The sequence below is a fragment of the Schistocerca piceifrons genome, chromosome 4 (genome assembly GCF_021461385.2).
Source record: "Schistocerca piceifrons isolate TAMUIC-IGC-003096 chromosome 4, iqSchPice1.1, whole genome shotgun sequence".
NCBI lineage: Eukaryota > Metazoa > Arthropoda > Insecta > Orthoptera > Acrididae > Schistocerca > Schistocerca piceifrons.
The window spans coordinates 727088562-727115529 of NC_060141.1; the positions used below are offsets into that span (position 1 = coordinate 727088562).

General features: G+C 43.1%; 1 protein-coding gene across 2 annotated transcripts in view; it reads left to right on the forward strand.

Annotated features, from left to right (window-relative positions):
- Nucleotides 1-26968, forward strand: part of LOC124794620 — a 191198-nt gene that overhangs the window by 43681 nt on the left and 120549 nt on the right. For both annotated transcript variants that reach the window (XM_047258110.1, XM_047258111.1), the window contains exon 2: nt 7344-7461. In XM_047258110.1, coding sequence (XP_047114066.1) covers nt 7344-7461 — 118 coding nt within the window. The remainder of the gene's footprint in view (nt 1-7343; nt 7462-26968) is intronic.

The window sequence follows — 26968 nt, forward strand, 5'->3', positions numbered from 1 at the left end:
TAGTGAAATATTTATTTACTTATTTATTGTTCAGCTAATTCAATATATACAAGATGTAGCTTCTTTAAGTTATTAAATACATTTTTAAGAGGTTTTTTAATGCATCTCTGTCCGCTGCTGTCTTCTACCATTTGAAGCCCGCAACTTTCCTGAGTTCCTTATCCCAGCGATCAGGTGGTCTCCCTGGTGGTCTTCGTTTTTCTATGGTACTCCACTCTAAAACTGATTTTGTCCATCTTCCATCCTTCATTCATGCAATATGTCCTGCCCACTGCCGTTTTAGAGTCTTAACCCATTCTGTAACATCTTTTACTCTTGTTATTGCTCGAATGTCTTCACTTTTCTGTCGATCTTTCTTAGTGAGACCTAACATTGACGTTTCCATAGCTCTCTGAGCAGTTCTAAGTTTCCTTTTGAAAAATTCATTTAAAGTCCAAGTTTCACAACCGTACGTTAAAACCGGTAGGACACATTGATCAAAAACTGTCTTCGTTAAGTAGACTGGCATGTTTGATTTGAAAACTGTTGCATTCCTTCCATAAGCCCTCCAACCCAGTTTAATTTGACGATAAATTTCAGTTTTCAAATCCCCTTGTGTGTCAATTAATTGCCCCAGATAAGTGAAATATACAGTAGTAAAAGCTGTCGATCAACCTTCGATACAGTGTAAGCAAATAAAATTCTATTTCAGGCCAATCCACACCATCCAGGCTTTTCAAAAAATTGTTCAGAAAGTAACCTAAGCATATCACTGACTTGTCTGTTTTTGAGAGGAACTCTGTATATGTGTATTTAATTTTATTTTCCCTTTTGAATTCTGTTCGCAGTAATACATTTATGACCTTGAAAATATTCTTGTTAAGTGAAAAACAGACCTTGGATTGCTCATATTATAAAACTGCAAAGGAAAGTTAAAGTTTTGTGACATCCAAGGTACCTGGATTAATATAGCAGAAACCAGGAGACTACATTAATAGCCTGATCCATAACATCAATTCTAAACTTATTACTGGGGAACATTAAATGTGCCAACCTTAAAGATTAGGCACTTAGTCTAGTCCTGTTCATAAATTAGGACCTACTAAACAGTAGAAAATAAAGGAAAGGAAAAATTAATATTTCTTTCCCACATGATCATATTAGTTCATAAAAAATGCAACTGAGGTACTGATTGAAAACCAGACAAAGAACAGAAGTTAAAGAAGAAAAAATTACACCAAATTTTACAATAACTGTTAAAGCAACCATCTTAAGTCGCATAGGAAGTTTTACTTACTTATTTATATATTTATGACTAGTTTGAGATGGCTTGTCCATTGTCAAATCATTCATGTACTTAAGTCTTGCATTACAACCAGACATTCTTGTAAATTACCAGTCACAAGACATATAAATGTGGTGACAGACGATGTAGTGTCCACACAACACAACACTGTATGTTAAAATATAAATTTACTTCATGGTAATTGTGTTGTGATATCATTCCATTTGGAGTGATATCACAATACAGGGTGAGAAGTATTTAAACCGACAACCTCTGGGAGGTTGTAGGGACATCAAAACAAATATTTTTCCCTAATGTCATTTTTTCCTATGAGGATTTTTTAAACCGGTGGAGCATGTGGAGCGGGTTCCTTCAATCAGCACTCGTGCAATTGCACGTAACATGGGGACGAACCAGACAAATGTAAGGACAGTCCTTCGAGAGCAATTGTTACGTCCATTTCACTTACAGCATGCCCACAACCTGGAACCAGTTGATTATCCACCCAGAGCACAGTTTTTTTCCATCCTCTGTGTTGTTTACCGATGAAGCAATGTTCGGGCGTGATGAAGTCTTCAACATGCACAATTCGCATGTTTGGAGGGAGGATAACCCACGTGCCACAGTTACTAGCCCTCATCAAGTGCGGTTCTTCGTTAATGTGTGGGGACTGTTTAAGTGGGACATATCTGCTGCCTAGGCCATTAAATGGCAGGGACTACTACAATTTTCTCGCCAGAGCGTTGCCAGAATTGCTGGAAGACGTCCCACTCCCTACAAGACATGTGGTTCCAACATGATGGGGCGCCGGCACGTTTCACTCGTCGTGTGGGTCGATTCCTGGACCAATGGTACCCAGAATGTGGATTGGCAGAGGTGGTCCTGTACCGTGGCCTTCTTGAGCCCCAGATATGTCCCCTCTGGTCTTTTTTGTGTGGGGAAAGATGCGCAACCTTGTTTATGCAACTCCTGTTGCATCAGAAGAGGATCTGGTTGCCCGGATAGTAGCAGCAGCAGGAACAATTCCGGATACTCCTGGGGTTTTTGCCGTGTCAGACAAAACATGATCCGATGGTGTAACCTGTGTTTACATGTCAATGGAGGCATTTTTTAAAATCTACTGTAATTGAAATTGGGTTGTGTTAATGTGTTGTCTCTTGGTCATAAAAAAATGGAAAAGTGTTTGTTGGTTCAATTAATTTGCCGCCAGAGAAATCTTCCTCTACCGGTTTAAATACTCCTCATAGGAAAAAATGACATTGGGGAAAAATATTTGTATTGATGTTCCCCTCAACCTCCCAGAGTTTGTCGGTTTAAATACTTTTCACCCTGTATAATAACCATGAATACTTCGTATGTCCCTTCTATTTAGTCCAGTCACATTAATGTGACCACAGTCTATGTTCGACATCCACATGCAAGAACCACTCACAGACGACATGTGGCAGCACTAGCAGCAGAGGGTATATATAGCATGTTGGGAGTATGTGGAAAAAAGTGCCGTCGTTCTCATAATGTGGAAATGGTGTGATTTATCTGACACCCATCATCATTAACTTTTGGGCCAAGTGTGAAAGAATTCAGAAACTGCTAAGTTTGTAAACTGTTTACCTACCCCCTTGGTTAAAGTATACTGTGCATGGCAAAATGGTGCTATCCAAAACCAGTGCCAAGGCATCTGTGATGCACCACGGGTCATAGATGATGGGGTTGAACAACGGCTGCGGAACTGTGTACGAGTGAACAGACCTTCAGCTGTGGAGCAACTGACCACCCACATGAACCAAGAGCACCAACAGTGCCTCCTCAATGACCGATGTACATCAACAACAAAGGCTAGAATTTGCGTGCCAGTACTGCAACTGGACATTCACTTAGTGGCGAAGGTGACCTTTTCTGATTAATCCCATTTTATTCTCCATTGGACAGGTGGCCATTGACACGGACGATGTGAAATGTCTGAAAGCAGAAGGTTCCGTACTAGAGGAGGGAGTGTTATGGTCGGAGAATGTTTTCGTGGCATACCCTGGGTGATCTTGTCATTCTGGAAGGCACAGCAGAGCAACACAAGTAAAGTATCTGTCCTTGGAGACCATGTCCACCACTACATTCATTTTGCTTCTCCTTGGTACAATGGCATTTACCAGCAGGACAATGCAACATGTCACACAGTTTGCAGTGTATGTGCGTGGTTCGAAGAGCACAAGGGTGAGTTTACCGAACTGCCTTGGCCACCAAACTCTCCAATTTTTAAAATCAAGAACCTTTGGGAGCACCTCAATCGGGCTTTTTGCACCACGGATCCTCAAGCAAGAAACCTAGTGCATGGGTCATGGTACTGGAGTCTTCATGGTTCCACATAACGGTCGGTACCATACAGAGTGTCACTGATTCTCTTCTTTCATGTCTTGCAGCACTCCACACTGCAAAATGTGGTTAGTCAGGCTTTTGACAGGTGGTCACATTAATGTGACTAGACAGTGTATTATAAGAAGTGTCTTATCACTTGACTAACCTATGCAGAGCATATACCTGATCACCTGATAATACTGCACTGTGAGAATTTCTACATTGTCAGGCAGTGCTGCCAACTGCCTCATGTAGGGCCCTTGATTCAGTGAAAAAAGACTAATATTACTGGTAATGGCTATAACTCAAAAATAAACTTTTACAAACTTTTCACTTTATGAATTGGAACTGCCCATGGGCAAAAATAGGATGGGTATAGCAGCAGGTATACATGACTAGCATATCAAGCAACTTAAATATTTTTGCCCTAAAACAAAGAAGTGGCTACTGCAGTTACTGAATAACTATGTTCAATCCAAGAATATAGAGGAAAGCTGAAGTTATAGATATATTAAAAATTCTGCAAAGATCGAAGCAATCCAAAAAGCTGTTTGCCAATTTCTGAGCTATGATTCCTTTACAAGGTGTTGGGTAGGCTAAGTCTGCAAAGATTGATAGAATAGAATGACTTGTTCGTGATCCTAGAACAAACAGGCTTTAGGGCAGGAAAGAGCTGTTCATTTAAAATTACTGGCCTTAATTAACCTATAGAAGACGAGCGTGAAAGAAACCACATTCCAAGGGCTATCTTCATATCCCTTACAACAGCTTGTGGTACTGTGATTCATTGTGCTTTGTCAAAAAGTCTGCAAAACACAGAATGCTATTTCTTGACCTACTCTATAAGAAATCTCTTTCAGTGAAATTTCAAGGCCAGAGAAGCAAATGGGGGAAACAAAGAAAAGGCTCGCCTCAAGGAGGTGTGCTAGTATCATCTGTATACAACATTTTCACAGATCATCAGTGCCTTCCTGATAGTGTCCTAAGTTCCATCTGTGAATGGAGACAGTAGAGGAGAGACTGATGACAGCTCTAGACACCTTCTTTGCATATTATGAAAGGAACCAACTCAAATAAAAAAAAGAGGTTTTCACTTGAGGAAAAAGGCAAAAAGGAGTATAAACTTTCATGGAAAGTTAAAACTCTGGAACACTGTACAACTCTAAAGTATCTTGGGATTTTGCTTGACTGCACCATGTCTTTTAATTAGCTCTTTCTGAATATTGAGCTACAAGAAATGTTGTGACACCTCGGGTTTCCATGGTGTGACTGATAAATGATGTGCTTCTGAGAGCTCAGCCATGTTGTCGTTTCCATTTTATGCACAATATTTAGCGACCAACCCAATCATCTTCTTTTCAAGTACTGCAAGTTTTGCTGGTGTGTTTGACTCCAACCAGACTGTGAACTGTTACGGCTCTTGCACTACTGTTTCCTCTTTTCTAGGCATGTTAGCTAACAGAAGCCCGGACACATCCCTGGGTCACAGGATATATAGAAAACCCATCACACAGACTTCTGTGTCCACAACTCGAGCCATCAATGTCTGTCACAAAGAAATTTAATGCTAAAGAAATTTAATGCATAGAGTTCAAACATTTTCAGACAAGGAGAGCATTGTCAAAGAATTACAACATGTGCAAATAGTATTCCAGAGGAATGGCTGCTCACTTTGTCAAACTGTTGTTGCAGTCAAAATGAAGAGGAAGAAGTTGAGACTGAGACAGAAAAGTAAAAAATTTCTTATCTACTGGGAAGATCAGTACACTCCAACAGAAGCATGACTGCAGTGTATTTTGCACACGTCACCAGAGACAAAAAAATCTTCTTCTTTGTAGTGTTAAAGACTGTCTAGCAATCCAAAAGTCAGGTATGTACTGCATGCCATGTGAATGTGGAATGTCGTACATGTGGCAGACTATTAGAACAGTTGGTCGTACATGTGGCAGACTATTAGAACAGTTGAAGAGAGAGGCACGGAACAGCAGTGACACAGTCTACTAAAACAACAAAACTGCTTCAAATATAATCATGAAATAAAAAGCAATGAGACCAGTATTGGGGCACAAATGCTATTTCTGGGATAGCATAATTAAGGAGTGTTTCAAAATGAAGATGTCAGAAAACCTAATAAACTGGGGTGTAGGTTTCAATTCGAGCAAGCCTCAGGTCTGGCACTTAATTTTTTAAGGTATCATGGGCCACCACATGCACCATAGCTGGGAAACACTGAGAGACTGTGCATTTCATGGAATATTGGTGCAGGCTCTGAAATCAAAACAGCATCAAAGAATGTGGTGTATGTCAGGAGTCGGACTCGGCTATAAGTAGTATTGCGAGAATGCCAGTAGTTCACAGTGTAGTCAGAGTCAAGGGCAGTAAGTACACATAACAGTAGAATTCATAGCATCCAAAGAAGATGGCTGGATCACTTGTCAAAATGTTGTGCACAAAATGGAAGCTACATCTCAGCTGAACTCCCATAAGAATACCATGGAGGTGAAAGGTGCTGCCAGAAATAATGTGCACAATTGTCTTCTCTGTGTGCTACTCCACTGATGAATATGTACCATACCAAAGAAGTGTATTTGACTATCAATGAGGTATGTTGCATCACTACATGTTGTCTACAGCCCAGTCCTCTGGAGGAGCTAATTGGCTTGCTGGAGGCCCCACTCCTGACAAGAAGTGAAGGCTAAAACAACACCAGAAGCTCATCCTTTCTTTAGCTACCAGCAAGCTTGCCCATAATTGAAGTCAAGAAAAAGTTTTCTCAAGACTTAATAAGGAACTTGTAGCACCATCACCGCAAACAATGCTACAACTGTGGCACACAATAAGCCAACATCTGGAAATATAAATTATACCGGAAACAGTGCTCCCTCTTGGCCACACAGAAGAATGGATGACCTGTTAGTTACTCAAATGATCCTGTTCTGATGTCACAGGGAGCACAATTAATTTTCAGACATGAAACTGCAATGTAGATCTAGTGTTTCGTGAACATGGGACTAGTATACCTCAGCGCATAATGTCGTCTAAGGCCAACCTTGAGCTCCATGAAGAACTTTGCAAAAGCTATGATCACTGCACTTGGGATTGCCTAATTCTGGTCTGCCACTGACCAAAATTGCCTCCATAGCCGAAATCACTAACATGCGCTTGTGTGTTTGAGGTCAATTTGGAGGTGAGGTGATTCGAATCGTGGTGGTGGATGAAATTTTCACTCTCACTATGTGGCTGGCAAGGGAAGGAGAGGTGGTGGCATAAAGTTCCTGATCACAAGACTTTGCACCAATTTCCTGGCTTAAATCCCATACCTCACCACAGTGTCTCATGACGAGAGGGCATGTGGCACTGTTGATGATGATCAGTCTGTCTGCTTTTGACACGATAAATTAATGAATAAATAATGTCAGTTTTGAATTCAATGGCTCCAACTTAAAGTTTAGCTCTTATCGTTACCATAATATTTTTTGTGTTGAACAGTTTCATCATAGCAAATTGCTCGATTTTCAAAAATGACAAATTTACAGCATAAGTAACTTATGACCTGTGCTTTTTGCATAATGTTGTGTATAGAAGTTTTTATGTACAAAGCATTGCCAGATCTAGAGGTGATGTACAGTCAGTCATTGTTTTGTAACCTTTTTTTGCCTCATTTTATACAGCTACTGTACATTTTGAAAGGGGGATATGTATTGTATTCTCAAATTTTTCTTGTTTTCAGCTATTTCGTCAACTACTTCAACAAAACTACAACGTGGGATGACCCTCGATCACGCTATAAGCAACTGGCTCAAAACATTCCACAGCATGTACCTGTTCTTGAGCCTATTCCATTACAGGTCTGTTACTGTTTAATTATATATTTCTTTGAATATTTCTAACTGAAGTTATATGCACATTTTAGTGAGGAAAGTAAAAGTTCTTTAATTTAAAATTTTGTAATTTCTAGCTGACAAGAACGGTTTTATAAAGTAGAATTTGGTGTATGTACGATAAATTTGATCATCTTCAAAAGTGTGTGTTCTTAAGTGTGGATTTCTGAAGACTCAGAAGTGGATATCCCCTGTTAGCAAGTCAAAAGTAGGAAGATAGCTGAAGGCATCTGATTAAAACAAGCCACTTTTAAAATGTCAAGATGTTCCATTAGACTGCCAGGGAAAGGGATTAGCAAGAAGAGATGTGTCAGTAATGTTGAAGTCATTAGAGTCAGTGCTGGCTCAGTCTCGTACATGTGGATAAAGAAATTGGCCATGATGTTATTTAAGGAAACACTACTGCATTAGGCTGGAATGATTTAGATGAACTGTGGACAACCTAAATCAGACTGCATGGATGGAGATTTGAAACATGCACTTCCTGAATTGAAGTCCATGGTAAACATGCACCGTGTATCTTAGTCATGTACAAGGTGGACGAAATAAGTGGCAGGGGACTATTCAGGTTGGTAAATGGAACTACTGTCACTAAGTAACACTGCAGAGCTAAGTAAGTTATTGTCTGAGTAATTCAGCTGGCTTGAATGAGGAGGAGAGGAGTGGAGCAAAGAGGAAAGGTGTACTAGCACCAACGTGATTGTAATTTTCCAATTGCAATTTCACCTACACTTGTAAGGGTGCGAATTTCACGTTCCATCTGTAATTTATTGTTTCTTTTTTCTTTCCTTCTTTGTGCTTATGATATCACAACTTTTGAACATCATTCCCGTGGTCTTATCCTCAATCATTTTCTTTTTCCTCCACCATAGAAATACTGTTTTCCATCTTTAGTATGCTACTATTAAAGGTAACAGAAGAATATGTCAGCAGCAGCTTTCTTCCAGTTTTTATCATTCAGGTTTATTTTACTGAGAGACTTAGAAGGGTAGTCACAAAGTTTTAATTATCACCTCAAAGAAGACAAAAGTGTACCAGTGAAACTTGATGATGGTGTCATTCGTCCCTGTATATTCAGTCTCCAGTACAACACATTTTTCGCAAGAGTGGATGACTTGGTGTGGACCTTGGTTGTAGAAGTCTGGATTTTGGCTGTTCAATAAACATTCCACCTCAAGAGTCACCCTGTCATCATTCTGGAAGTGCTCCATGCAGTGGTTTCTTCAGCTGAGGAAAGGAGAATAAGTAACTGGGTGCAATGTCAGGTGACCAGGGGCAGGGGGGAAGGGGGGGTCCAAATTTTGATAGCCCAAAGAAATGGCGAATGTAACTGTGTTCTGCACAATGAACTGGGGTGCTGTTGTGGACCCAAAACACCTTCTTGCTCAGCTTCCCACAATGCTTCCTCTGTGACCTCATCAGGAGAGTTCAGTAGTATGCTGCTGTGATGTTTTTGCCCCTTGCGAGCATGATGTGTGAGCACTATACCCTGACAGTCCCAAAAATACCCAGTTTAATATTGCCTGATGATGGTTGGGTCTTTGCCTCTTTTGGCAACAGTTAATGCATTTTTCCACTGCTTGTTTTGTTCCAAGGTCACAATGGTAGACCCAGCACTCATCCATGGCAGTTAAGTGGCTAATGAAGTGATATGGATTGGCCTGACACATCTATAACATTTTGACTGCTGCCTCAGTTTGATGGGCTTTTCGAATGGGTGTGAGCATTCGTGTAACTCAGAAGGTGATGACCTTTATTGTGCTCAAAATGCCATGCAAGATGTTGAAAACAGATCCTTTTCTGTCTCTTATTTTTTGTTTCCACGATTGCCTCAGTTGTGATATGCTGGTCTTCAGATATTGTGGTGAGGGGATTTCAGTGCATTTAAGGACTGCTGACGTGCATCTGTAAACAAACGAAGTTATACAGGGTATCCCAGGAGAAATGGTCAGAGTTCAGTGATGTGACTGGAACTATCATTAGGAGCAAGGAAAAACAAGAAATAGTAAACATGGACTCTAAAGTGCATAACTTAAGAGCTTTGAGCACTTCTTCATCTTTGATACTGTTCCTTCTATTGCAAGCTCTTTGCTTCCCATATTTTGAGAGGAATGAAATGTAGTAATCATGGGCTCTAAAATGCATACCTTAAAAGCTATGAGCACTTTTTCATCTTTGCTGCTGTGAAACACATCACGTCTGCAGAAAAAGTGCTCATAGCTCTTAAGGTATGCATCTTAGAGCCCACATTTACTAGACTCTTTTTGCTTTAAATGATCACACCTGAAAATTGACCATTTCACTTGGAATACCCTGTATAACTTTATTATTTTGAAGTGTTGTTAAAACTTGTTACAGGTTTCTTGTGTTTTTGGACATTCTGTTATGTCTCAGTTTTGCTGATTTTTAGATTCCTTTTCTTTACTTTTAATTTTGCTCCAAATATTTAGCTTTTATTGTGTTATTGATCTGTTTCTTCGCATAGTACATCATCATCTAGAGATGCGAGTGCTTGAACTCAGAGGTTCTTTCAATGATATCACAATTATGATTAATGTTAATGGAGAGATAGCACTTTCTTGCTGAATACCACTTTATTTTACAACATGTGATTTGCATTCTCCATCTGCACACAGCAATAAGATATGTGAACCATCTTTACTTTATCTTGCAATGAATCTGACACAATCCTGTTAATTCATTCCCTGGTTATCTTCTGTGAATGATATCAGTAACATTTTCTTTGTGTAAAAGAACCAACATGAGATTCTTTCTAAGATTCCAATACTTATTGTATTTCAATCGTTTAGTGTATATGATGTCTGTGTAACTTAGAGCTTTCCAAAAATTTGATTCTCCTCTTACTTCTCTATAAACCTGCAATTAAATATTCACAATCTAAAGATTGATTGACATAATGTTCCCAAGATGTGTGCTGCTCTTTTTAAATGCCCAGGATCCTGTATACTTAAATACACAATAGGAGTCTCATTCCATCTCCATTTCTTCTATTTAAAATGTTTGACAGTAGATCACAAATCCCAACTACTGCTACTGCTGCTGCTGCTACTCCTGCTGCTGCAGCTGTTGCCGCCGCCGCCCCCACCACCACCACCACCACCTACTACTACTACCACGTGTGGTATGGTTCAGAAATCTGGTGTCAATGGTTTCCTGTGGCCAGTACTGCCCATAAACTCTCAGTATTGTACATCTTGAATGCTTTGTTTACCTATTTTCTGCCTCTCTGATTTGACTTTCTCACTCCTTTACGGAAGTGAATTGCAGACAGTAATTTCCTCTAACTGCTTTTCCACTGATGATGCTACCTTTCTGAAGAAAGAGACCTTTTTTATTTTGTGAAAAGTCAATTTCACGTGATTTAATTGTCTTATCGTTTCCTTTCTGCCAATGCCTCTTTGATGTAATGTTGATCTATAAATGGTAGCATTGTTCATATTTTTAAGGTAAGCTCATTCAGTGAGGTGATAGAGCCTTAACAATTATTTTTCTATTTACAAAGCTCCTTGTTTTTATTTGATTCAGTTTTTCGTTGTACTGTATTTCAAGCATTTTTGTGAGACCCAGCTTGAAATTTAACTCTCATTCTTTTTTTGCGATGAGTGTTACAGTATCTGTAAATAATAAGATTCCATTTTGCCATAGAACCTTGATAATGCCACCAGTTTCTGATATCTTTTATTTTGATTCATCCAACCACTTATAGTGTGCGTTATTATCTTTCAATTTTTCTAGTTTAAGCTTCCCATTGATGTCTTCTGAACCTCACTGTAGCCATCTATTGTTTATAGAGGTTCTATATCACCATTTCATTTTCATATTTAATACATACATTGATGAGCCAAAACATTATGATCAGCTGCTTAATTGCTTGTTGTTCCACCTCTTTAATGCAGTAGTGCAATGATTGTGGAATCGCCAAATCCTTGGTAGGTTTCTGGAGGTATGTAGCGCCAAATGAAATATATACAGGTTGCTCAGTTCCCGAAATTATGGGTTGGTGGTTTGCAGGTGTGGAGCTTGTGCCCAGTAGCATCCCAGATGTGTTCATTCAGATGTAGATCAGGCAAATCTGGTGTTGAAGACATCAATGTTAGTTTACTGTCAGGCTCCTCAAGCCACTGCAACACTATTGTATTATTACCTCATGTCCCAAGGAAGCCCAGGGAATGTCCCATATTGCACAACACTGCCTCCACTGGCCTGCATTTGTGGCTCAGGCCTGTTTCAAGCAGCCACGTGACTGGATGACAGTGTATCCAGACGGGACCATCAACCTGATGTAACAAGAAAAGTGATTCATCTGACAGGATGACATGTTTCCATTGTTTTACTGTCCAGTAGTGATTATCTTGTGCCCACAATAACAGTAGTTGACACTGTCATCGAATCAACATGAGAACACAGAGGTCGTCTGCTACGAAGTTCCGTGTTTGACAATGTGGACTAAACGTAGCACTCTGCAACACTTGTGCCGGCACCAGCATTCTGTTGTCATCGGAGCCCACAATTTGCTGCCTATCTAACATCCAACATTTTTTGGTCTAAGTGTGGTTGCAACATCCATCCACCACTCTCCATAGATGCTCGTGATGATAGCATGTGAACAACCACCAGCTTTGAAGTTTCTGAGATGCTCTTTCCCAGTTGCTGGGTCATAATAATCTGCCCTTTATCGAAGTTGCTTATGTCGTGGGATTTGCCTATTGGTGGCCCGTACCATCACTGGAATGATTCCCATTAGGGTCTGATGCAATTATATACTTTCTTTACTGTGTTGTATTTACACAGTATCCCCAGTGACATTCAGCCTCGCAGTGGTTAGTGCTCATCATGTTTTGGCTCATCAGTGTGTTTCTCTTAGTACATTGATTGACACCACAAAACATTTTGAAGCTTTTTCTTTTTTTACCTTCAATATCTGTGTGAGAGTTTTAGATAAGCTTCCATATTTAATTTTATGACAGAGTTAAGACTTTGTTACTACTACCACGGTTATTGCTGAGTTCTTCAATTAGACTGTTTTGGTGGTTTCCTTTTCCTGTTGCCACCAATTTTCAGATATCAATTTTCAGTTTGGCGATTTTATTTTCAGGCCCATTTATCCTTTTATTTATTAATTTACCAGTTGTAGACCTTATTTCTTTGTCAAGCAACAGTAAGTCCAAGTTGAAATACTAACAATATTATGAGATGAAGAAATTGCTACTCACCATAAAGTTATCACATTGAGTTGCAGACCAAGTGAGGTAGTGCAGTGGTTAGCACACTGGAGTCGCATTCAGGAGGATGACGGTTCAAATCTGCATCTAACCTTCCAGATATAGGTTTCTGGGATTTCCCTAAATCACTGAAGGCAATTGCTGGGATGGTTCCTGTGAAAGGACACATCCCATTTGCTTCTCTGTCCTTCCCTAATCTGAGCTTGTTCTCCATCTCTAAAGACTTCGTTGTTGATGGGTCGTTGAACACCAATCTCCTCCTCAAGTAGCAGACAGGCAACAAAAGCACTGTTACTCACTGAGCTTTCAGCTAAAGCCATTTTCAGAAAGAAAAACACACACACACACACACACACACACACACACACACACAAGCACACCCCATGCACCATACTGCACATATTCTGATATCTGATTCACATTGTATCGTCAGTGTCGTCTGCGCGCAACACACGGCTACATGACCGTGCAGTTTATTGGTGCAGCGTCTCATGTCCCAAATTCTTCCTGCAGATAATTATAATTATTACTGTTGATCACATTTCTTCTTCAACCTAGCATATTTTTGCATACATCTGCCTGTTCCTTATGAATTTGTGAATCTCAAACTAACCAATCCCCCCTTCCCCCTCTCTCTCTTGCATGTATTTTTACTCATTTTTGTGTGTTTTTATTTACTTGTGCATATTTTTATGCAGCTGTGTGAATTTTTACATGTCAGCATGTATTTTTACACATCATCTTCTGTTATCCACCTTCCCTCATGACCATCTAATGCCTTCATTTGCCCATTTCTTACGTCATTTCCCTTTCCCCCAACTCCATCCCTGCCACAATAAACCCCTGCCCCATCTTTCTGTTCCAGTTCAGAAAAGTGTCTCTTTCCCTGGCTGAAATGCGGTGCCCCATCCTGTTCCTTAGATGCTGCCTAAACCATGGAATCCTCTCTCCCCACCTCCTCACCCCCCAAATTGCCTGATCATAAAAATTCCTTTTTCTGTATCCCACTTCTCCTTTCACAGTGACCATCTTTTCAAAAGCCACCAATCCCTGTCCCTCAGTCTGGTATTGCACAAATGCACTTCCATGGCACAGACATCCCAAAACCACCTCTACTCCCTCTGCAAGATACTGTTGCTCTGCATGCCTATTACATACATCACATCTCTGAAATCGAATCTCTTGCCCTCCAGCACTTGGAAAATTATTCCAGACACCTTCTCCATAGGTCATCCAACCTGCTGACATGCTACTGCCACCTTGGGGGTACCACTATCAAACTCTTATCTATTCACAATGTTCCTTCTTGACAACCAGCTTCACAGCACTCAGACCCTTCCTAGCTGACCTTTACGTCTTGCCACATCCTCGAAAATCCCTACTTAATACAGAGCCAAAACAATCCCAGAACACTGTTGCTAACTTTCCCTTCAAAATCCTCAGCACCATTGAAGTTTCAGTCCTATCCAAAGGCCTCACCTTCAACCCTACACCCAAATTTAATCACATTGGACTTGTCAGAGACCTGGTCTCTTTCTTCCAGTCCCTGCAATGGAAACACTTCTTTGCCACCAATCCCTTCAACCAAAGCCAACCTGATCCCGACACTGTATGCTCTCCCATTTCATACCACTAGCCAACCATGATCCTCTCGGGTCCCACCTAACTGCTCGCTGGTCACCTTCCAGGAATTCCGTACCTTCAACTTAGCATCATCTTTCCACAGATCCCTTCCTAAGAAACCAACCTTTCAGCAGAACAACAGACAGCCACATATGCACTCAAAAGAGATCCTCACCTATTCATCCTACCTGTAGACAAAGGTTCCATCATTGTCATTATGAATTGCAGTGACTACGTAGTGGAAAGCCTGTGCCAATTGTCTGACTCCTCCACCTATAAATTTTGCAGAGTGATGCCATTCCATAAGCACAACATAACCTCCAATCCCTACTTCAAAGCCATAGGCCCTTCCCAAAACCTCTTCCTTGAATCCATTTACCTCCTCACTCTTATGACATGCTCCTCAAAATACACAAACTCAACAATTTTGACTGATTATTGTGCCCCCACTGAAAGAATTTTGGCTCTCTTTGATCAACACCTCCAACCAATTGCCAGAAATTTAGCCTCTCATGTCAAAGATATCAACCACTTCCTGCACCAACTCACCACCATTCCCACCCCTTTTTATCTCGTGGACCCCTACTAGTCACTGTTGATGCCCTTTCCTCGTGGACCCCTACTAATCACTGTTGATGCCCTTTCCTATACACCAACATCCCCCAAGCCCATGGTATTGGTGTTATTGGACACTATCTCTCCCACTGTCTGTCAGATTCTGAACCCACTACCTCATTCCTCAAACACCTTACTAACTTTATCACAACACACAACTACTTCTAATTTGAAGGGGAGGTAAACAAACATATCCATTGCACTACCATGGGCACCCACATGATACCCTCCTATGCCAGCCCGTTCGTGGGCCTCCTAAAGGAAACCTTCCTAGCCTCTCAAAACCCCCAATTCGTGGTCTGGTTCAGGTTCATTGATGACATCTTTATGATCTGGACTCAAGACTAAAACTCCATATCCTCATTCCTTCACATCCACAACACCTTCTCTCCCATCCACTTCACCTTGTCCTCATCAGCCCAGCATGCCACCTTTCTTTGCCACTCTTTGGCAGGTTCGTGCTTGGCTACCACAAGGCCCCAGCATTTGCAGCATCTTTCCCTTCCATGCTGCATGTCTATGATCTTGCTGTTATTTCTCCCCTTGCTTGGAGAACATGTCCGGGTTGTTATTGGGAATGTTACGCATTGTCCGTTGCTGGTACAAGAACAGTCTCACCACTGTTTTTCGTTCCCTTTTCCTTTCTTTGTTTCCATTCTCCTGTCCTTCCTCCACTTTGGTGTTTGAGGTTCCTCTTTTTCTTCTTTCTCCCTGTGTGCTCCTGAAGGCCACCTCACGTGTCTGACACGTAACAGGTAGCAGGGTAACGTGTAAATCCCAGCTCCAGGTCAGCAGGTAGGGTTCTCACAGACCCCTTGGTAGAGGCCAGGCCCAGGGAGGGGTGATTGCCTGAGCTGCTACCTTCCCAAATTGCCAATTGGTTCCTTTGGCAGGTGTTCCGGATGTGTGACCTGAGGTGTGTACAATCACCCAAGGCGGGTGCACTCCCTTGTGAAGGGGGCCCCAGTTGGAAGGAGCGCACCATTGGAGGCGTGCAATTGTGGGTGATCTTCTCGCAATGAACCAACCATCTTCACAATCACTGTCTACAAAACATAAACGGAATGAGGCTAATGATTCGAAGACCATTCCAGCTGCACCATGGTTCTTTGTAGTTCCACGTACTAAAGACGGTCAGTGCTTCACAACAGTCAATCCGTTATTATCCAGAAATGTGTTGCAATTGCCTGCCCTGTGAAACCTTGCTCTCATTTACAGAACGGCACTTTGCTTTTGGAGGCTATGTCTGATTGTCAAGCACAATAACTGTTTGCTGCCTCACTTCTCCATGGCTATTCTGTTTGTGTCAAGGCCCATAGAACTTTGAATTCTTCCCTTAGTGTTATTTACACTAGTCTTCTCGACAGTCTGACTGAGGCAGAAATCCAATAATATCTCTCTGATCAGGCTGTCATTGTTGTCCATCAGATGATGAGAAAGGTCGATTCCTCCTTAGTGCCCACACACACTCTTTTTCTCACCGTTGATAAGAGTGGTGCTTCCGTTTGTTGTGGGGTGGTGTGTCGAACCCGGAACTCTAGATGGCAGAGCTGAAGCCGGGATAAGATAAAAGCAGGATATGAAATTATCACTGTCCGACCATACATTCCAAACCCCATGTGCTGCTACCATTGTCATCGTTTCAACCACATTAGAACGTCTTGTCAACATCCAGCCAAATGTGTAACCTGTGGTAGGGATGCACACAAGGGTGATTGTCTGCCATTTTCTCCCCACTGTATCAATGACAGTGGTAGCCATGCTGCCTCCTCTCTCGATTGTCCTGTGTATCTTGATGAGTGGGCTGTCCACAAGATCTGGGTGAAGGAAAAAGTGCCTTACCTGATTGCTTGCAAGTTATTGGCTAGTCACACACCCTGCATTCTACCATCTAGCACTTAAAGTTCTGTTCTTACTACATCTCGGTCCATAAAGGACATGGCCACACAGACATGCGACCTCACATTCCGCTCTGAGGTTGTGAAATCGCGCAGTGTCAAGGTAGCATCGCCATCTCCTCGTCCAGCTGTGCGACAAGCCATAAACTCTCGCTTCAAGGGACAAAGCCACCAGCTACACAATCGGCAGGCCGGATAGGCCAGAAGGAGTACTCCCATGAAGACTTCCTATGTCCCTCCAGCCAACCAACACCTGAGTCGTCTTGTGCTAATCAGAAAGGCTCAAAGAAGTCCAACAAAGGCAAACAGTTTTCTCCTTTGCCGACTCGAAGATCCTCTTCGGCGGTGTTGCCACGTGATATGTTTGCCCAGCATACCACCAACCGTTTTCCTGCATTCAACTCCAAAGACCAACAGCACAAGAAAGCTGATGCTTCTTTGGACCTCATGGAGCAGGATACTCCTACTTCTGTGCCCTGTAGCAGTGAGTCTTCCCAGGCTGTTACTCGGCAGCTGCTGAGGTGGCACCTCTTCATTTTTTTCCTGCTCATGACTCTCCTACAATGGAATGTTCGCAGCTTTCGATCCCACAAAGCGGATTTATGGCTGCTTTTAGCATCACAGCGTCCCCTTCTACTCTGCCTTCAGGAAACAAAATTGTCTCTTCACGACTGCTTCGAGCTTTCGCATTTCTTTCCGGTCCGATTTGACCTCCCTGAAGACGGCATTACTTCTCATGGGGGAGTCACGCTGCTCACAGGGGTTGACGTTCATAGTCAACCCATCTCCCTGATTACCTGTCTTCAAGGTGTTGCATTTTGCCTTTTCCTTCCTCACCTGACTTTTTCCCTTTGTACCATTCATGTCCCTCCATCATTTGATGTCACCAGGGTAGACTTCCTTCAGCTTATTGGGCAACTACCTCACCCATTTCTGCTACTTGGTGACTTTAATGCACATCATCCCCCTTGGGGTTCTCCCAGAACCTGTCAGAGAGGTGTCCTCTTGGCTGAACTCCTTAATCAGCTTAATCTCTTCTGCCTTGACACAGGAGCACCTACATTCCTTTCTGACTCCTCATACACCTATTCTCATTTGGAACTATCGTTCTGCACTGCCCAGCTTGCCCATCATCTCGAGTGCTCTGTTCTTTCTGACGCCTACTTGAGCGACCATTTCCCATGTGCTATCCGTTTGCTGACTCCTACCCCATCTGCATGCACACCCAAATGTCAGCTTACTAAGATTGACTGGCGGCATTACTCTTCCCTAGCGACCTTTGAAGAACAAGATTTCCCCAGTTGTGATGACCAGGTGGAATATATTACAAACATTATCCTTACACCTGCAGAACGTTCCATTTGTTGCACTTCCTCTTTACCACACCGTGTCCCAGTTTCTTGGTGGACTGAGGCATGCCACAATGCAATTCGTGTGTGGAGATGTGCTCTCCACATTTTTAATAGTCATCCTATGATGGCAAACTGCATTCATTATAAACAGATGTGTGCACAATGTCGTCACGTTCTTCAGGATAGCAAAAAAAGCTAGCTGGGTTTCATTCACTAGTTCCACACCTTCCTCTGTCATGTGGGCCAACCTCTAACAGCTCTATGGGACCAAGATCCATTCCCCAATTTCCAGCCTGTCAGTAGCAGACGATGTCATTGTGGATCCTATTACTACCTCCAACACCTTGGGTTGCCATTTTGCGTAAATTTTGAGCTCTTCCCGCTCTTACCCTGCCTTCCTCCATCCGAAACGAGCAGAAGATCATTGGGCAATACCCTTCTCTTCTCCGAATCATGAGTTCTACAATGCTGCCTTTACTGTGAGGGAGCTAGATTGTGCTCTCAGTTCCTCCTGATCCTCCACCCCACGGCCAGACGATGTCCACATTCAGATGTTGCAGCACCCTTTTCTTGCAGGCAGGCACTTTTCTGCTTAATACGTACAACCATATCTGGACAGAGGGCATGTTTCCCAGATGCTGGCATGATGCCAACGTCATACCCATATCTAAGCACAGTAAGGACAAACGCATTCCCTCTAGCTACCCCCCCCCCCCCCCCTCCAAATCTCTCTCTCTCACACCAGCTGTGTTTGAAAGGTGATGGAATGTATGATTCATGCCCGGCTGCTACGGTGGCTCGAATCTCGCAATTTACTAACCACTACACAGTGTGGATTTCCAGCGTGCCGTTCTGCAGTTGACCATCTTGTACTTTGTCCACCCATCTCATGAATGGTTTTCTGCGGAAATCGCAGATTGTGGCCATGTTTTTTGATCTGGAGAAGACCTACGGCACCTGCTGGAGAACTGGTATCCTCCATACACTCTACATGTGGGGCTTCCTTGGCCGCCTGCCCTGTTTCCTTCAGGAATTTTTAAAAGACCGAGTTTTCAAGGTGAGTGTGGGTTCTGCCAAGTCGGACACATTTGTCCATGAAAATGGTGTGCCTCAGGGTTCCATCCTGAGCGTCATTCTCTTTGCTGTTGCCTCAACCCTATAATGGCCTGTCTCCTGCTGGGCATCTCCGGCTCCCTTTTTTTTTGATGATTTTGCCATCTATTGCAGTTCTTCACGGACCTGTCTCACTAAGCGGCGTCTTCAGCAATGCCTTGATCATCTTTACTCCTGGACCATCATCAATGGAATTTGTTTTTCCACTGACAAAACTGTTTGTATGAATTCTTGATGGTGCAGTTGGTTTCTCTCACCATCTTTACATCTTGGGCCTGTTGCTCTTCCATTCGTTGTAACTACGAAATTCCTGGGGCTCATGCTTGATAGGAAAAACTCTTGGCCCTCCCATGTGTCTTAACTGGCAGCCCATTGTACGCATTCCCTCAATGTTCTACGTGTCCTCAATCGTACTTTCTGGTGTGCAGATTGAACTGCCCTCCTCCGTTTGTACTGGTCCCTTGTCTGTTCTAAATTGCACTATGGGTGCTTTGTTTATGTGTCTGCACATATAGCCTCTTATGCCGTCTCAACACTATCCACCATCATGGCGTCTGTTTGACCACTGGCGCCATTTACTCTAGCCCGGTTGAGAGTCTGTATGCCAAAGCTGCTGAACTAACACTGCCGTGACTTTCTCCTCAGCAGGTACGCGTGCCGTTTGTGTGCCATGCGTGGCCACCCCCTTCGATCGCTAGTACGGGGTGTGTCCCTCTCCTCTGTTACCTCCTGGAGTGCTCTTTTGGCACATATCCGGCAGCTTAAATTCACATTACCTGCAACTTTCCCAGTGGGTGTGAATCCTTCAGAACATTGGCTCCGTGCAGTGGCCCATGTTCACCTTGGCCTTCATTTGCTTCCTAAGGACACTACTTCAGCCTCACTCTATCACCTTCAGTTTCATGACCTTCGTATGGAACTTCGCGATAATACCTTTCTGTACACTGATGGCTTTTGGACTGACCGTGGTGTCGGGTGTGCCTTCGTCTTTGGCCCTCACATTTTCAGTATTACATTCCGGCACTCTGCTCAGTATTTACAGCTAAGCTCTTCGCCCTTTATCAGGCCATGGAGTGCATCGGGCGACACAGGCTTTTCAATTGTGTCCTCTGCTCAGACTCTCTCAGTGCCCTTCAAAGTCTCTGTGCGCTGTACAACACCCATCTCCTAGTGCAAGGGGTCCAGGAAAACTGTCACTTGCCCACTCAAGCTGGGGCCACTGTGATGTTTATGTGGGTTCCTGGTCATGTCGGTCTGTCAGGAAACAAGGGTGCTGCCAAGGCTGCAGTCCTCATACCTCAGCCCACTAGTTCCTGTGTTCCCTCCGATGAGCTCTGTGTTGCCGTCTGTCAGGAGATGGTGTCACTTTAGCATTGCCATTGGTGCTCCCTTCATGGGAATAAACATATAAACATTAGCTCATTAAGTCTCTCTCAGCAGCTCGACGACCTCCTCTCAGCCCTCCTGCCAGGAGGAGGTCATTTTAACCAGGTTGCCTATTGGGCACTGCATTTTTAGCCACCATCATTTGTTAAGTGGTGCTCCCACACCACTTTGTACACATTGTGCCTAAGTTTTAACTGTCTGCCATTTCCTGACGGAATGCCAATTTTTTAACCGTTTACATTCCCGCTTCTGTTTGCCGTCTGAGTTATCAGCTGTTTTAGCGAACAATGTGCGGGCTGTCAACTGCGTTTTACTTTTTTTCTTTTGTAGCTATATGGTGAAGGACTTTAAATTTATAGATCTGGACCTCCGTTTCTGTGTGATGTTTTTTATAACTCCTTCTCCATGTCCCTGTTTTTAGCTGTCTTCTCTTAAGTCAATTGGGATTGACGTATAGTCATTTTTTAACACCTCTCTCTCTCTTTATGTTCTATAGTTCTGACATGGGCACATATGACTCCAGTTGTTTTTGTGCCCTAAAGCAAAACAAAACAAAGAGCCTGCCCAGTGCGGAACTGCATATTTCGAGTGACAAGAACTCTCTTGCCCAGCATGCTGAAGGTCTCACAAAGGCCTTCACAAACATGTACTATACTGCCGAAGTACTCTGCAACATATTTCCCTTGACATATCCCCAAATACACCCAGTCCTCCCACCATCACCAAGAACCAGCCACAAAGCCCGTCTATCACCTTATATCACCCTGGAATGGAGCAACTGAACCACATCCTTTGCCAGGGCTTTGAATGCCTAAATCATGCCCTGAAATGAGGGATATCCTACCAGAAATTCTTCCTGCCCCTCCTAAAGCGGTGTTCTGCCACCCAGCTGACTTCTACAACATCCTAGTCCATTACTGTGCCACTACCACTCTCATTCCCTCCCCCACTTCCAACTTCAACCCCTTGCACAGGGATCATATCCCAGTGGAAGACCCAGATGAAGACTTGCTCTTCTATACACGCACCACTTCCTATTCCAGTCCTGTCACTGATTTACCCTATTCTGTCAGAGGCTGGTCTGCCTGTGAAAGTGGCCATGTCATAGGCCAGCTCTGCTACAATCATTGCACAGCCTTTTATATTGGTATGGCTACCAACTAGCTGCCATCAGGGTGAATGACCACTGCCAACTGTGGTCAAAAGCAAAGTAGACTGCCCTGTGGCACAACATGCAGCTAAACATAACATGCTTGATTTCAGTAGCTGATTCACAGCCTGGGCAATCTGAATCCTTCCTTTCACCACCAGCTTTTTTAGATGGGAGTTATGTTTACAACACATTCTCTGTTCCATAAAAACACGGGAGAACTGCCGGATATCAGTAACGTCCTGCCACGATATTTCGGCGCAGAGTCTTCTGGCCATCTTCAGGTGAGTGCCACTGTAGTAGTACTGCCAAGTACGCTCTGAGCTCCGTTATTTAAAGCCGTACTGAGGTGACATTGTGCATGCGCTGCTCAGTGTGCACGTTCATAATGGCTCCGAGCACTGCGTCTCGCGCCCTCCAGTGTGAAAGCCTGGCATATCGGTATCACGTCGATTTCCATCTTTATGCAGATAACTACATCGACTACGAAGTTTTTCTATAACAGGATTCCAAGCAGAATTTAGCTGATAACCGTTATCTCGATTGCTGAGAGTCTCGTTGTCAGACAGTCTTATTTCCCACAGATTCATTGATAATCGAGCTCCAAAAGTTTGATGTATGGGCCAAAATTTTTGAGTCGTCGTAATTCATGGAATGGCCTGTGGAAATACAATGTTCGGCGATTGCGGACTTGGTGGGTTGGAGAAGGTGAGTATGCCATTGGTGTTCCACAATGCGTTCCTGCACAGTTCGTGTTTTTTGCCCTATATATGATTTGCCGCATTCACACGGAATTTTGTAAATACCTGGTTTACGCAGGCCCAGGTCGTCTTTTATGGAACAATCAGTACGCCGGGAAAGCTTTAAACATCACTTCAAGCAGCTCTATGGGGAGGAAGTGATGGAATGTATTCGAAGATTCGACAAGTTACGTGAAAGAAGAGTGAGGCTGCTGAGATCATTGATATTCTTATTGAGTTGCAGAGACAAGGGCATTATTCCAACGTTTGCCAAAATTGTGTGTTTCATAAATACCACTGCTGCAAACAACATCAAACGTAAAGCAAGCATGGCTTTGGTGAGAGAAAGGATTCGTTTTACTCGGCGTGAATTGGATTCTGTGTCAAAGGACATGTTCCACATACGTTTGGAATTGGCAGCAAGACTATCTTCTCTGTCGTGGGACTGGGTGGATGGTGTGACATGGGCTAAAGCAAACCGGAGCCATAATAAAGCTGTGGCGAGGCAAACTGCCAAGATTGACAGACTCTCTAAACAGATGCAGCAGGAAGTTCCAACTTGACAATCTGTTGTTAATTTGATAGAGAAAACTTTAGATGACGCGACTGTGTCTGTGCTAGCAAAAGGACTGAATTTTGCTCCCACACCTGTTTCACCGCCACTAGTGGATTTCATCAGTGCCATTGAAGAAGCTGTTCGCTGTCTTGATACAGATGAAGCGGAGGAAGCTTGTCGAGATTCTTGCCGTGTATTGACCAGGGGTGCACCAATGAAGAATAACATCTTGCCCATGGGGAGGATTGCTCTCCATAACTTACAAGCAGATGTGGATACAGTAGTCTTAAAATCTGACAAAAGAAACGCTACTGTCCTCATACCAAGGGATGACTATATTAATAAGATCAATGTTTCATTATGTGATTCAACGTATCGCACGATAAGGATCCCATGAGCCGAGTGGTGCGAAAAACAGCAGCACTTCTATCAAATAGTTCTCTAATGAAGGAGGTCATCAAGAGACTGAAACCAAACAGTCATTTTAACCAGGTTGCCTATTGGGCACTGCATTTTTAGCCACCATCATTTGTTAAGTGGTGCTCCCACACCACTTTGTACACATTGTGCCTAAGTTTTAACTGTCTGCCATTTCCTGACGGAATGCCAATTTTTTAACCGTTTACATTCCCGCTTCTGTTTGCCGTCTGAGTTATCAGCTGTTTTAGCGAACAATGTGCGGGCTGTCAACTGCGTTTTACTTTTTTTCTTTTGTAGCTATATGGTGAAGGACTTTAAATTTATAGATCTGGACCTCCGTTTCTGTGTGATGTTTTTTATAACTCCTTCTCCATGTCCCTGTTTTTAGCTGTCTTCTCTTAAGTCAATTGGGATTGACGTATAGTCATTTTTTAACACCTCTCTCTCTCTTTATGTTCTATAGTTCTGACATGGGCACATATGACTCCAGTTGTTTTTGTGCCCTAAAGCAAAACAAAACAAAGAGCCTGCCCAGTGCGGAACTGCATATTTCGAGTGACAAGAACTCTCTTGCCCAGCATGCTGAAGGTCTCACAAAGGCCTTCACAAACATGTACTATACTGCCGAAGTACTCTGCAACATATTTCCCTTGACATATCCCCAAATACACCCAGTCCTCCCACCATCACCAAGAACCAGCCACAAAGCCCGTCTATCACCTTATATCACCCTGGAATGGAGCAACTGAACCACATCCTTTGCCAGGGCTTTGAATGCCTAAATCATGCCCTGAAATGAGGGATATCCTACCAGAAATTCTTCCTGCCCCTCCTAAAGCGGTGTTCTGCCACCCAGCTGACTTCTACAACATCCTAGTCCATTACTGTGCCACTACCACTCTCATTCCCTCCCCCACTTCCAACTTCAACCCCTTGCACAGGGATCATATCCCAGTGGAAGACCCAGATGAAGACTTGCTCTTCTATACACGCACCACTTCCTATTCCAGTCCTGTCACTGATTTACCCTATTCTGTCAGAGGCTGGTCTGCCTGTGAAAGTGGCCATGTCATAGGCCAGCTCTGCTACAATCATTGCACAGCCTTTTATATTGGTATGGCTACCAACTAGCTGCCATCAGGGTGAATGACCACTGCCAACTGTGGTCAAAAGCAAAGTAGACTGCCCTGTGGCACAACATGCAGCTAAACATAACATGCTTGATTTCAGTAGCTGATTCACAGCCTGGGCAATCTGAATCCTTCCTTTCACCACCAGCTTTTTTAGATGGGAGTTATGTTTACAACACATTCTCTGTTCCATAAAAACACGGGAGAACTGCCGGATATCAGTAACGTCGTGCCACGATATTTCGGCGCAGAGTCTTCTGGCCATCTTCAGGTGAGTGCCACTGTAGTAGTACTGCCAAGTACGCTCTGAGCTCCGTTATTTAAAGCCGTACTGAGGTGACATTGTGCATGCGCTGCTCAGTGTGCACGTTCATAATGGCTCCGAGCGCTGCGTCTCGCGCCCTCCAGTGTGAAAGCCTGGCATATCGGTATCACGTCGATTTCCATCTTTATGCAGATAACTACATCGACTACGAAGTTTTTCTATAACAGGATTCCAAGCAGAATTTAGCTGATAACCGTTATCTCGATTGCTGAGAGTCTCGTTGTCAGACAGTCTTATTTCCCACAGATTCATTGATAATCGAGCTCCAAAAGTTTGATGTATGGGCCAAAATTTTTGAGTCGTCGTAATTCATGGAATGGCCTGTGGAAATACAATGTTCGGCGATTGCGGACTTGGTGGGTTGGAGAAGGTGAGTATGCCATTGGTGTTCCACAATGCGTTCCTGCACAGTTCGTGTTTTTTGCCCTATATATGATTTGCCGCATTCACACGGAATTTTGTAAATACCTGGTTTACGCAGGCCCAGGTCGTCTTTTATGGAACAATCAGTACGCCGGGAAAGCTTTAAACATCACTTCAAGCAGCTCTATGGGGAGGAAGTGATGGAATGTATTCGAAGATTCGACAAGTTACGTGAAAGAAGAGTGAGGCTGCTGAGATCATTGATATTCTTATTGAGTTGCAGAGACAAGGGCATTATTCCAACGTTTGCCAAAATTGTGTGTTTCATAAATACCACTGCTGCAAACAACATCAAACGTAAAGCAAGCATGGCTTTGGTGAGAGAAAGGATTCGTTTTACTCGGCGTGAATTGGATTCTGTGTCAAAGGACATGTTCCACATACGTTTGGAATTGGCAGCAAGACTATCTTCTCTGTCGTGGGACTGGGTGGATGGTGTGACATGGGCTAAAGCAAACCGGAGCCATAATAAAGCTGTGGCGAGGCAAACTGCCAAGATTGACAGACTCTCTAAACAGATGCAGCAGGAAGTTCCAACTTGACAATCTGTTGTTAATTTGATAGAGAAAACTTTAGATGACGCGACTGTGTCTGTGCTAGCAAAAGGACTGAATTTTGCTCCCACACCTGTTTCACCGCCACTAGTGGATTTCATCAGTGCCATTGAAGAAGCTGTTCGCTGTCTTGATACAGATGAAGCGGAGGAAGCTTGTCGAGATTCTTGCCGTGTATTGACCAGGGGTGCACCAATGAAGAATAACATCTTGCCCATGGGGAGGATTGCTCTCCATAACTTACAAGCAGATGTGGATACAGTAGTCTTAAAATCTGACAAAAGAAACGCTACTGTCCTCATACCAAGGGATGACTATATTAATAAGATCAATGTTTCATTATGTGATTCAACGTATCGCACGATAAGGATCCCATGAGCCGAGTGGTGCGAAAAACAGCAGCACTTCTATCAAATAGTTCTCTAATGAAGGAGGTCATCAAGAGACTGAAACCAAACAGTTCAGTTCCACCTAGGCTATAAGGACTGCCTAAGATCCACAAGTAAAATGTGCCATTACGTCCAATTGTGAGTAACATTGGAGCAGCCACCCACAACCTAGCAAAATTCTTGGCATCTTTGCTCAAACCAATGATAGGCAAGTGTGCACATCACATAAAGAATTCTGGTGGTTTTATCAGTCGACTTCAGTCACTACAACTGCAAAATAGTGACTTATTGGTCAGTCTTGATGTGGTTTCACTGTTCACAAAGGTGCCTCTTGTGGACTCACTACACCTCATTGGCAATATGTTTGGTGCAGACATTACAGTGTTGTTTGAGCACTGTCTCTCCTCTACATATTTTATATTTAACAACGAACAATCTGATGGTGTCGCCATTGGGAGTCCTTTGTTTCCCCTGGTGGCCAATCTTTTTATGGAGGATTTTGAAGAGAGAGCACTCGACTCTGGCACTTTTAAACTGACAGTATTTTGGCGGTACAT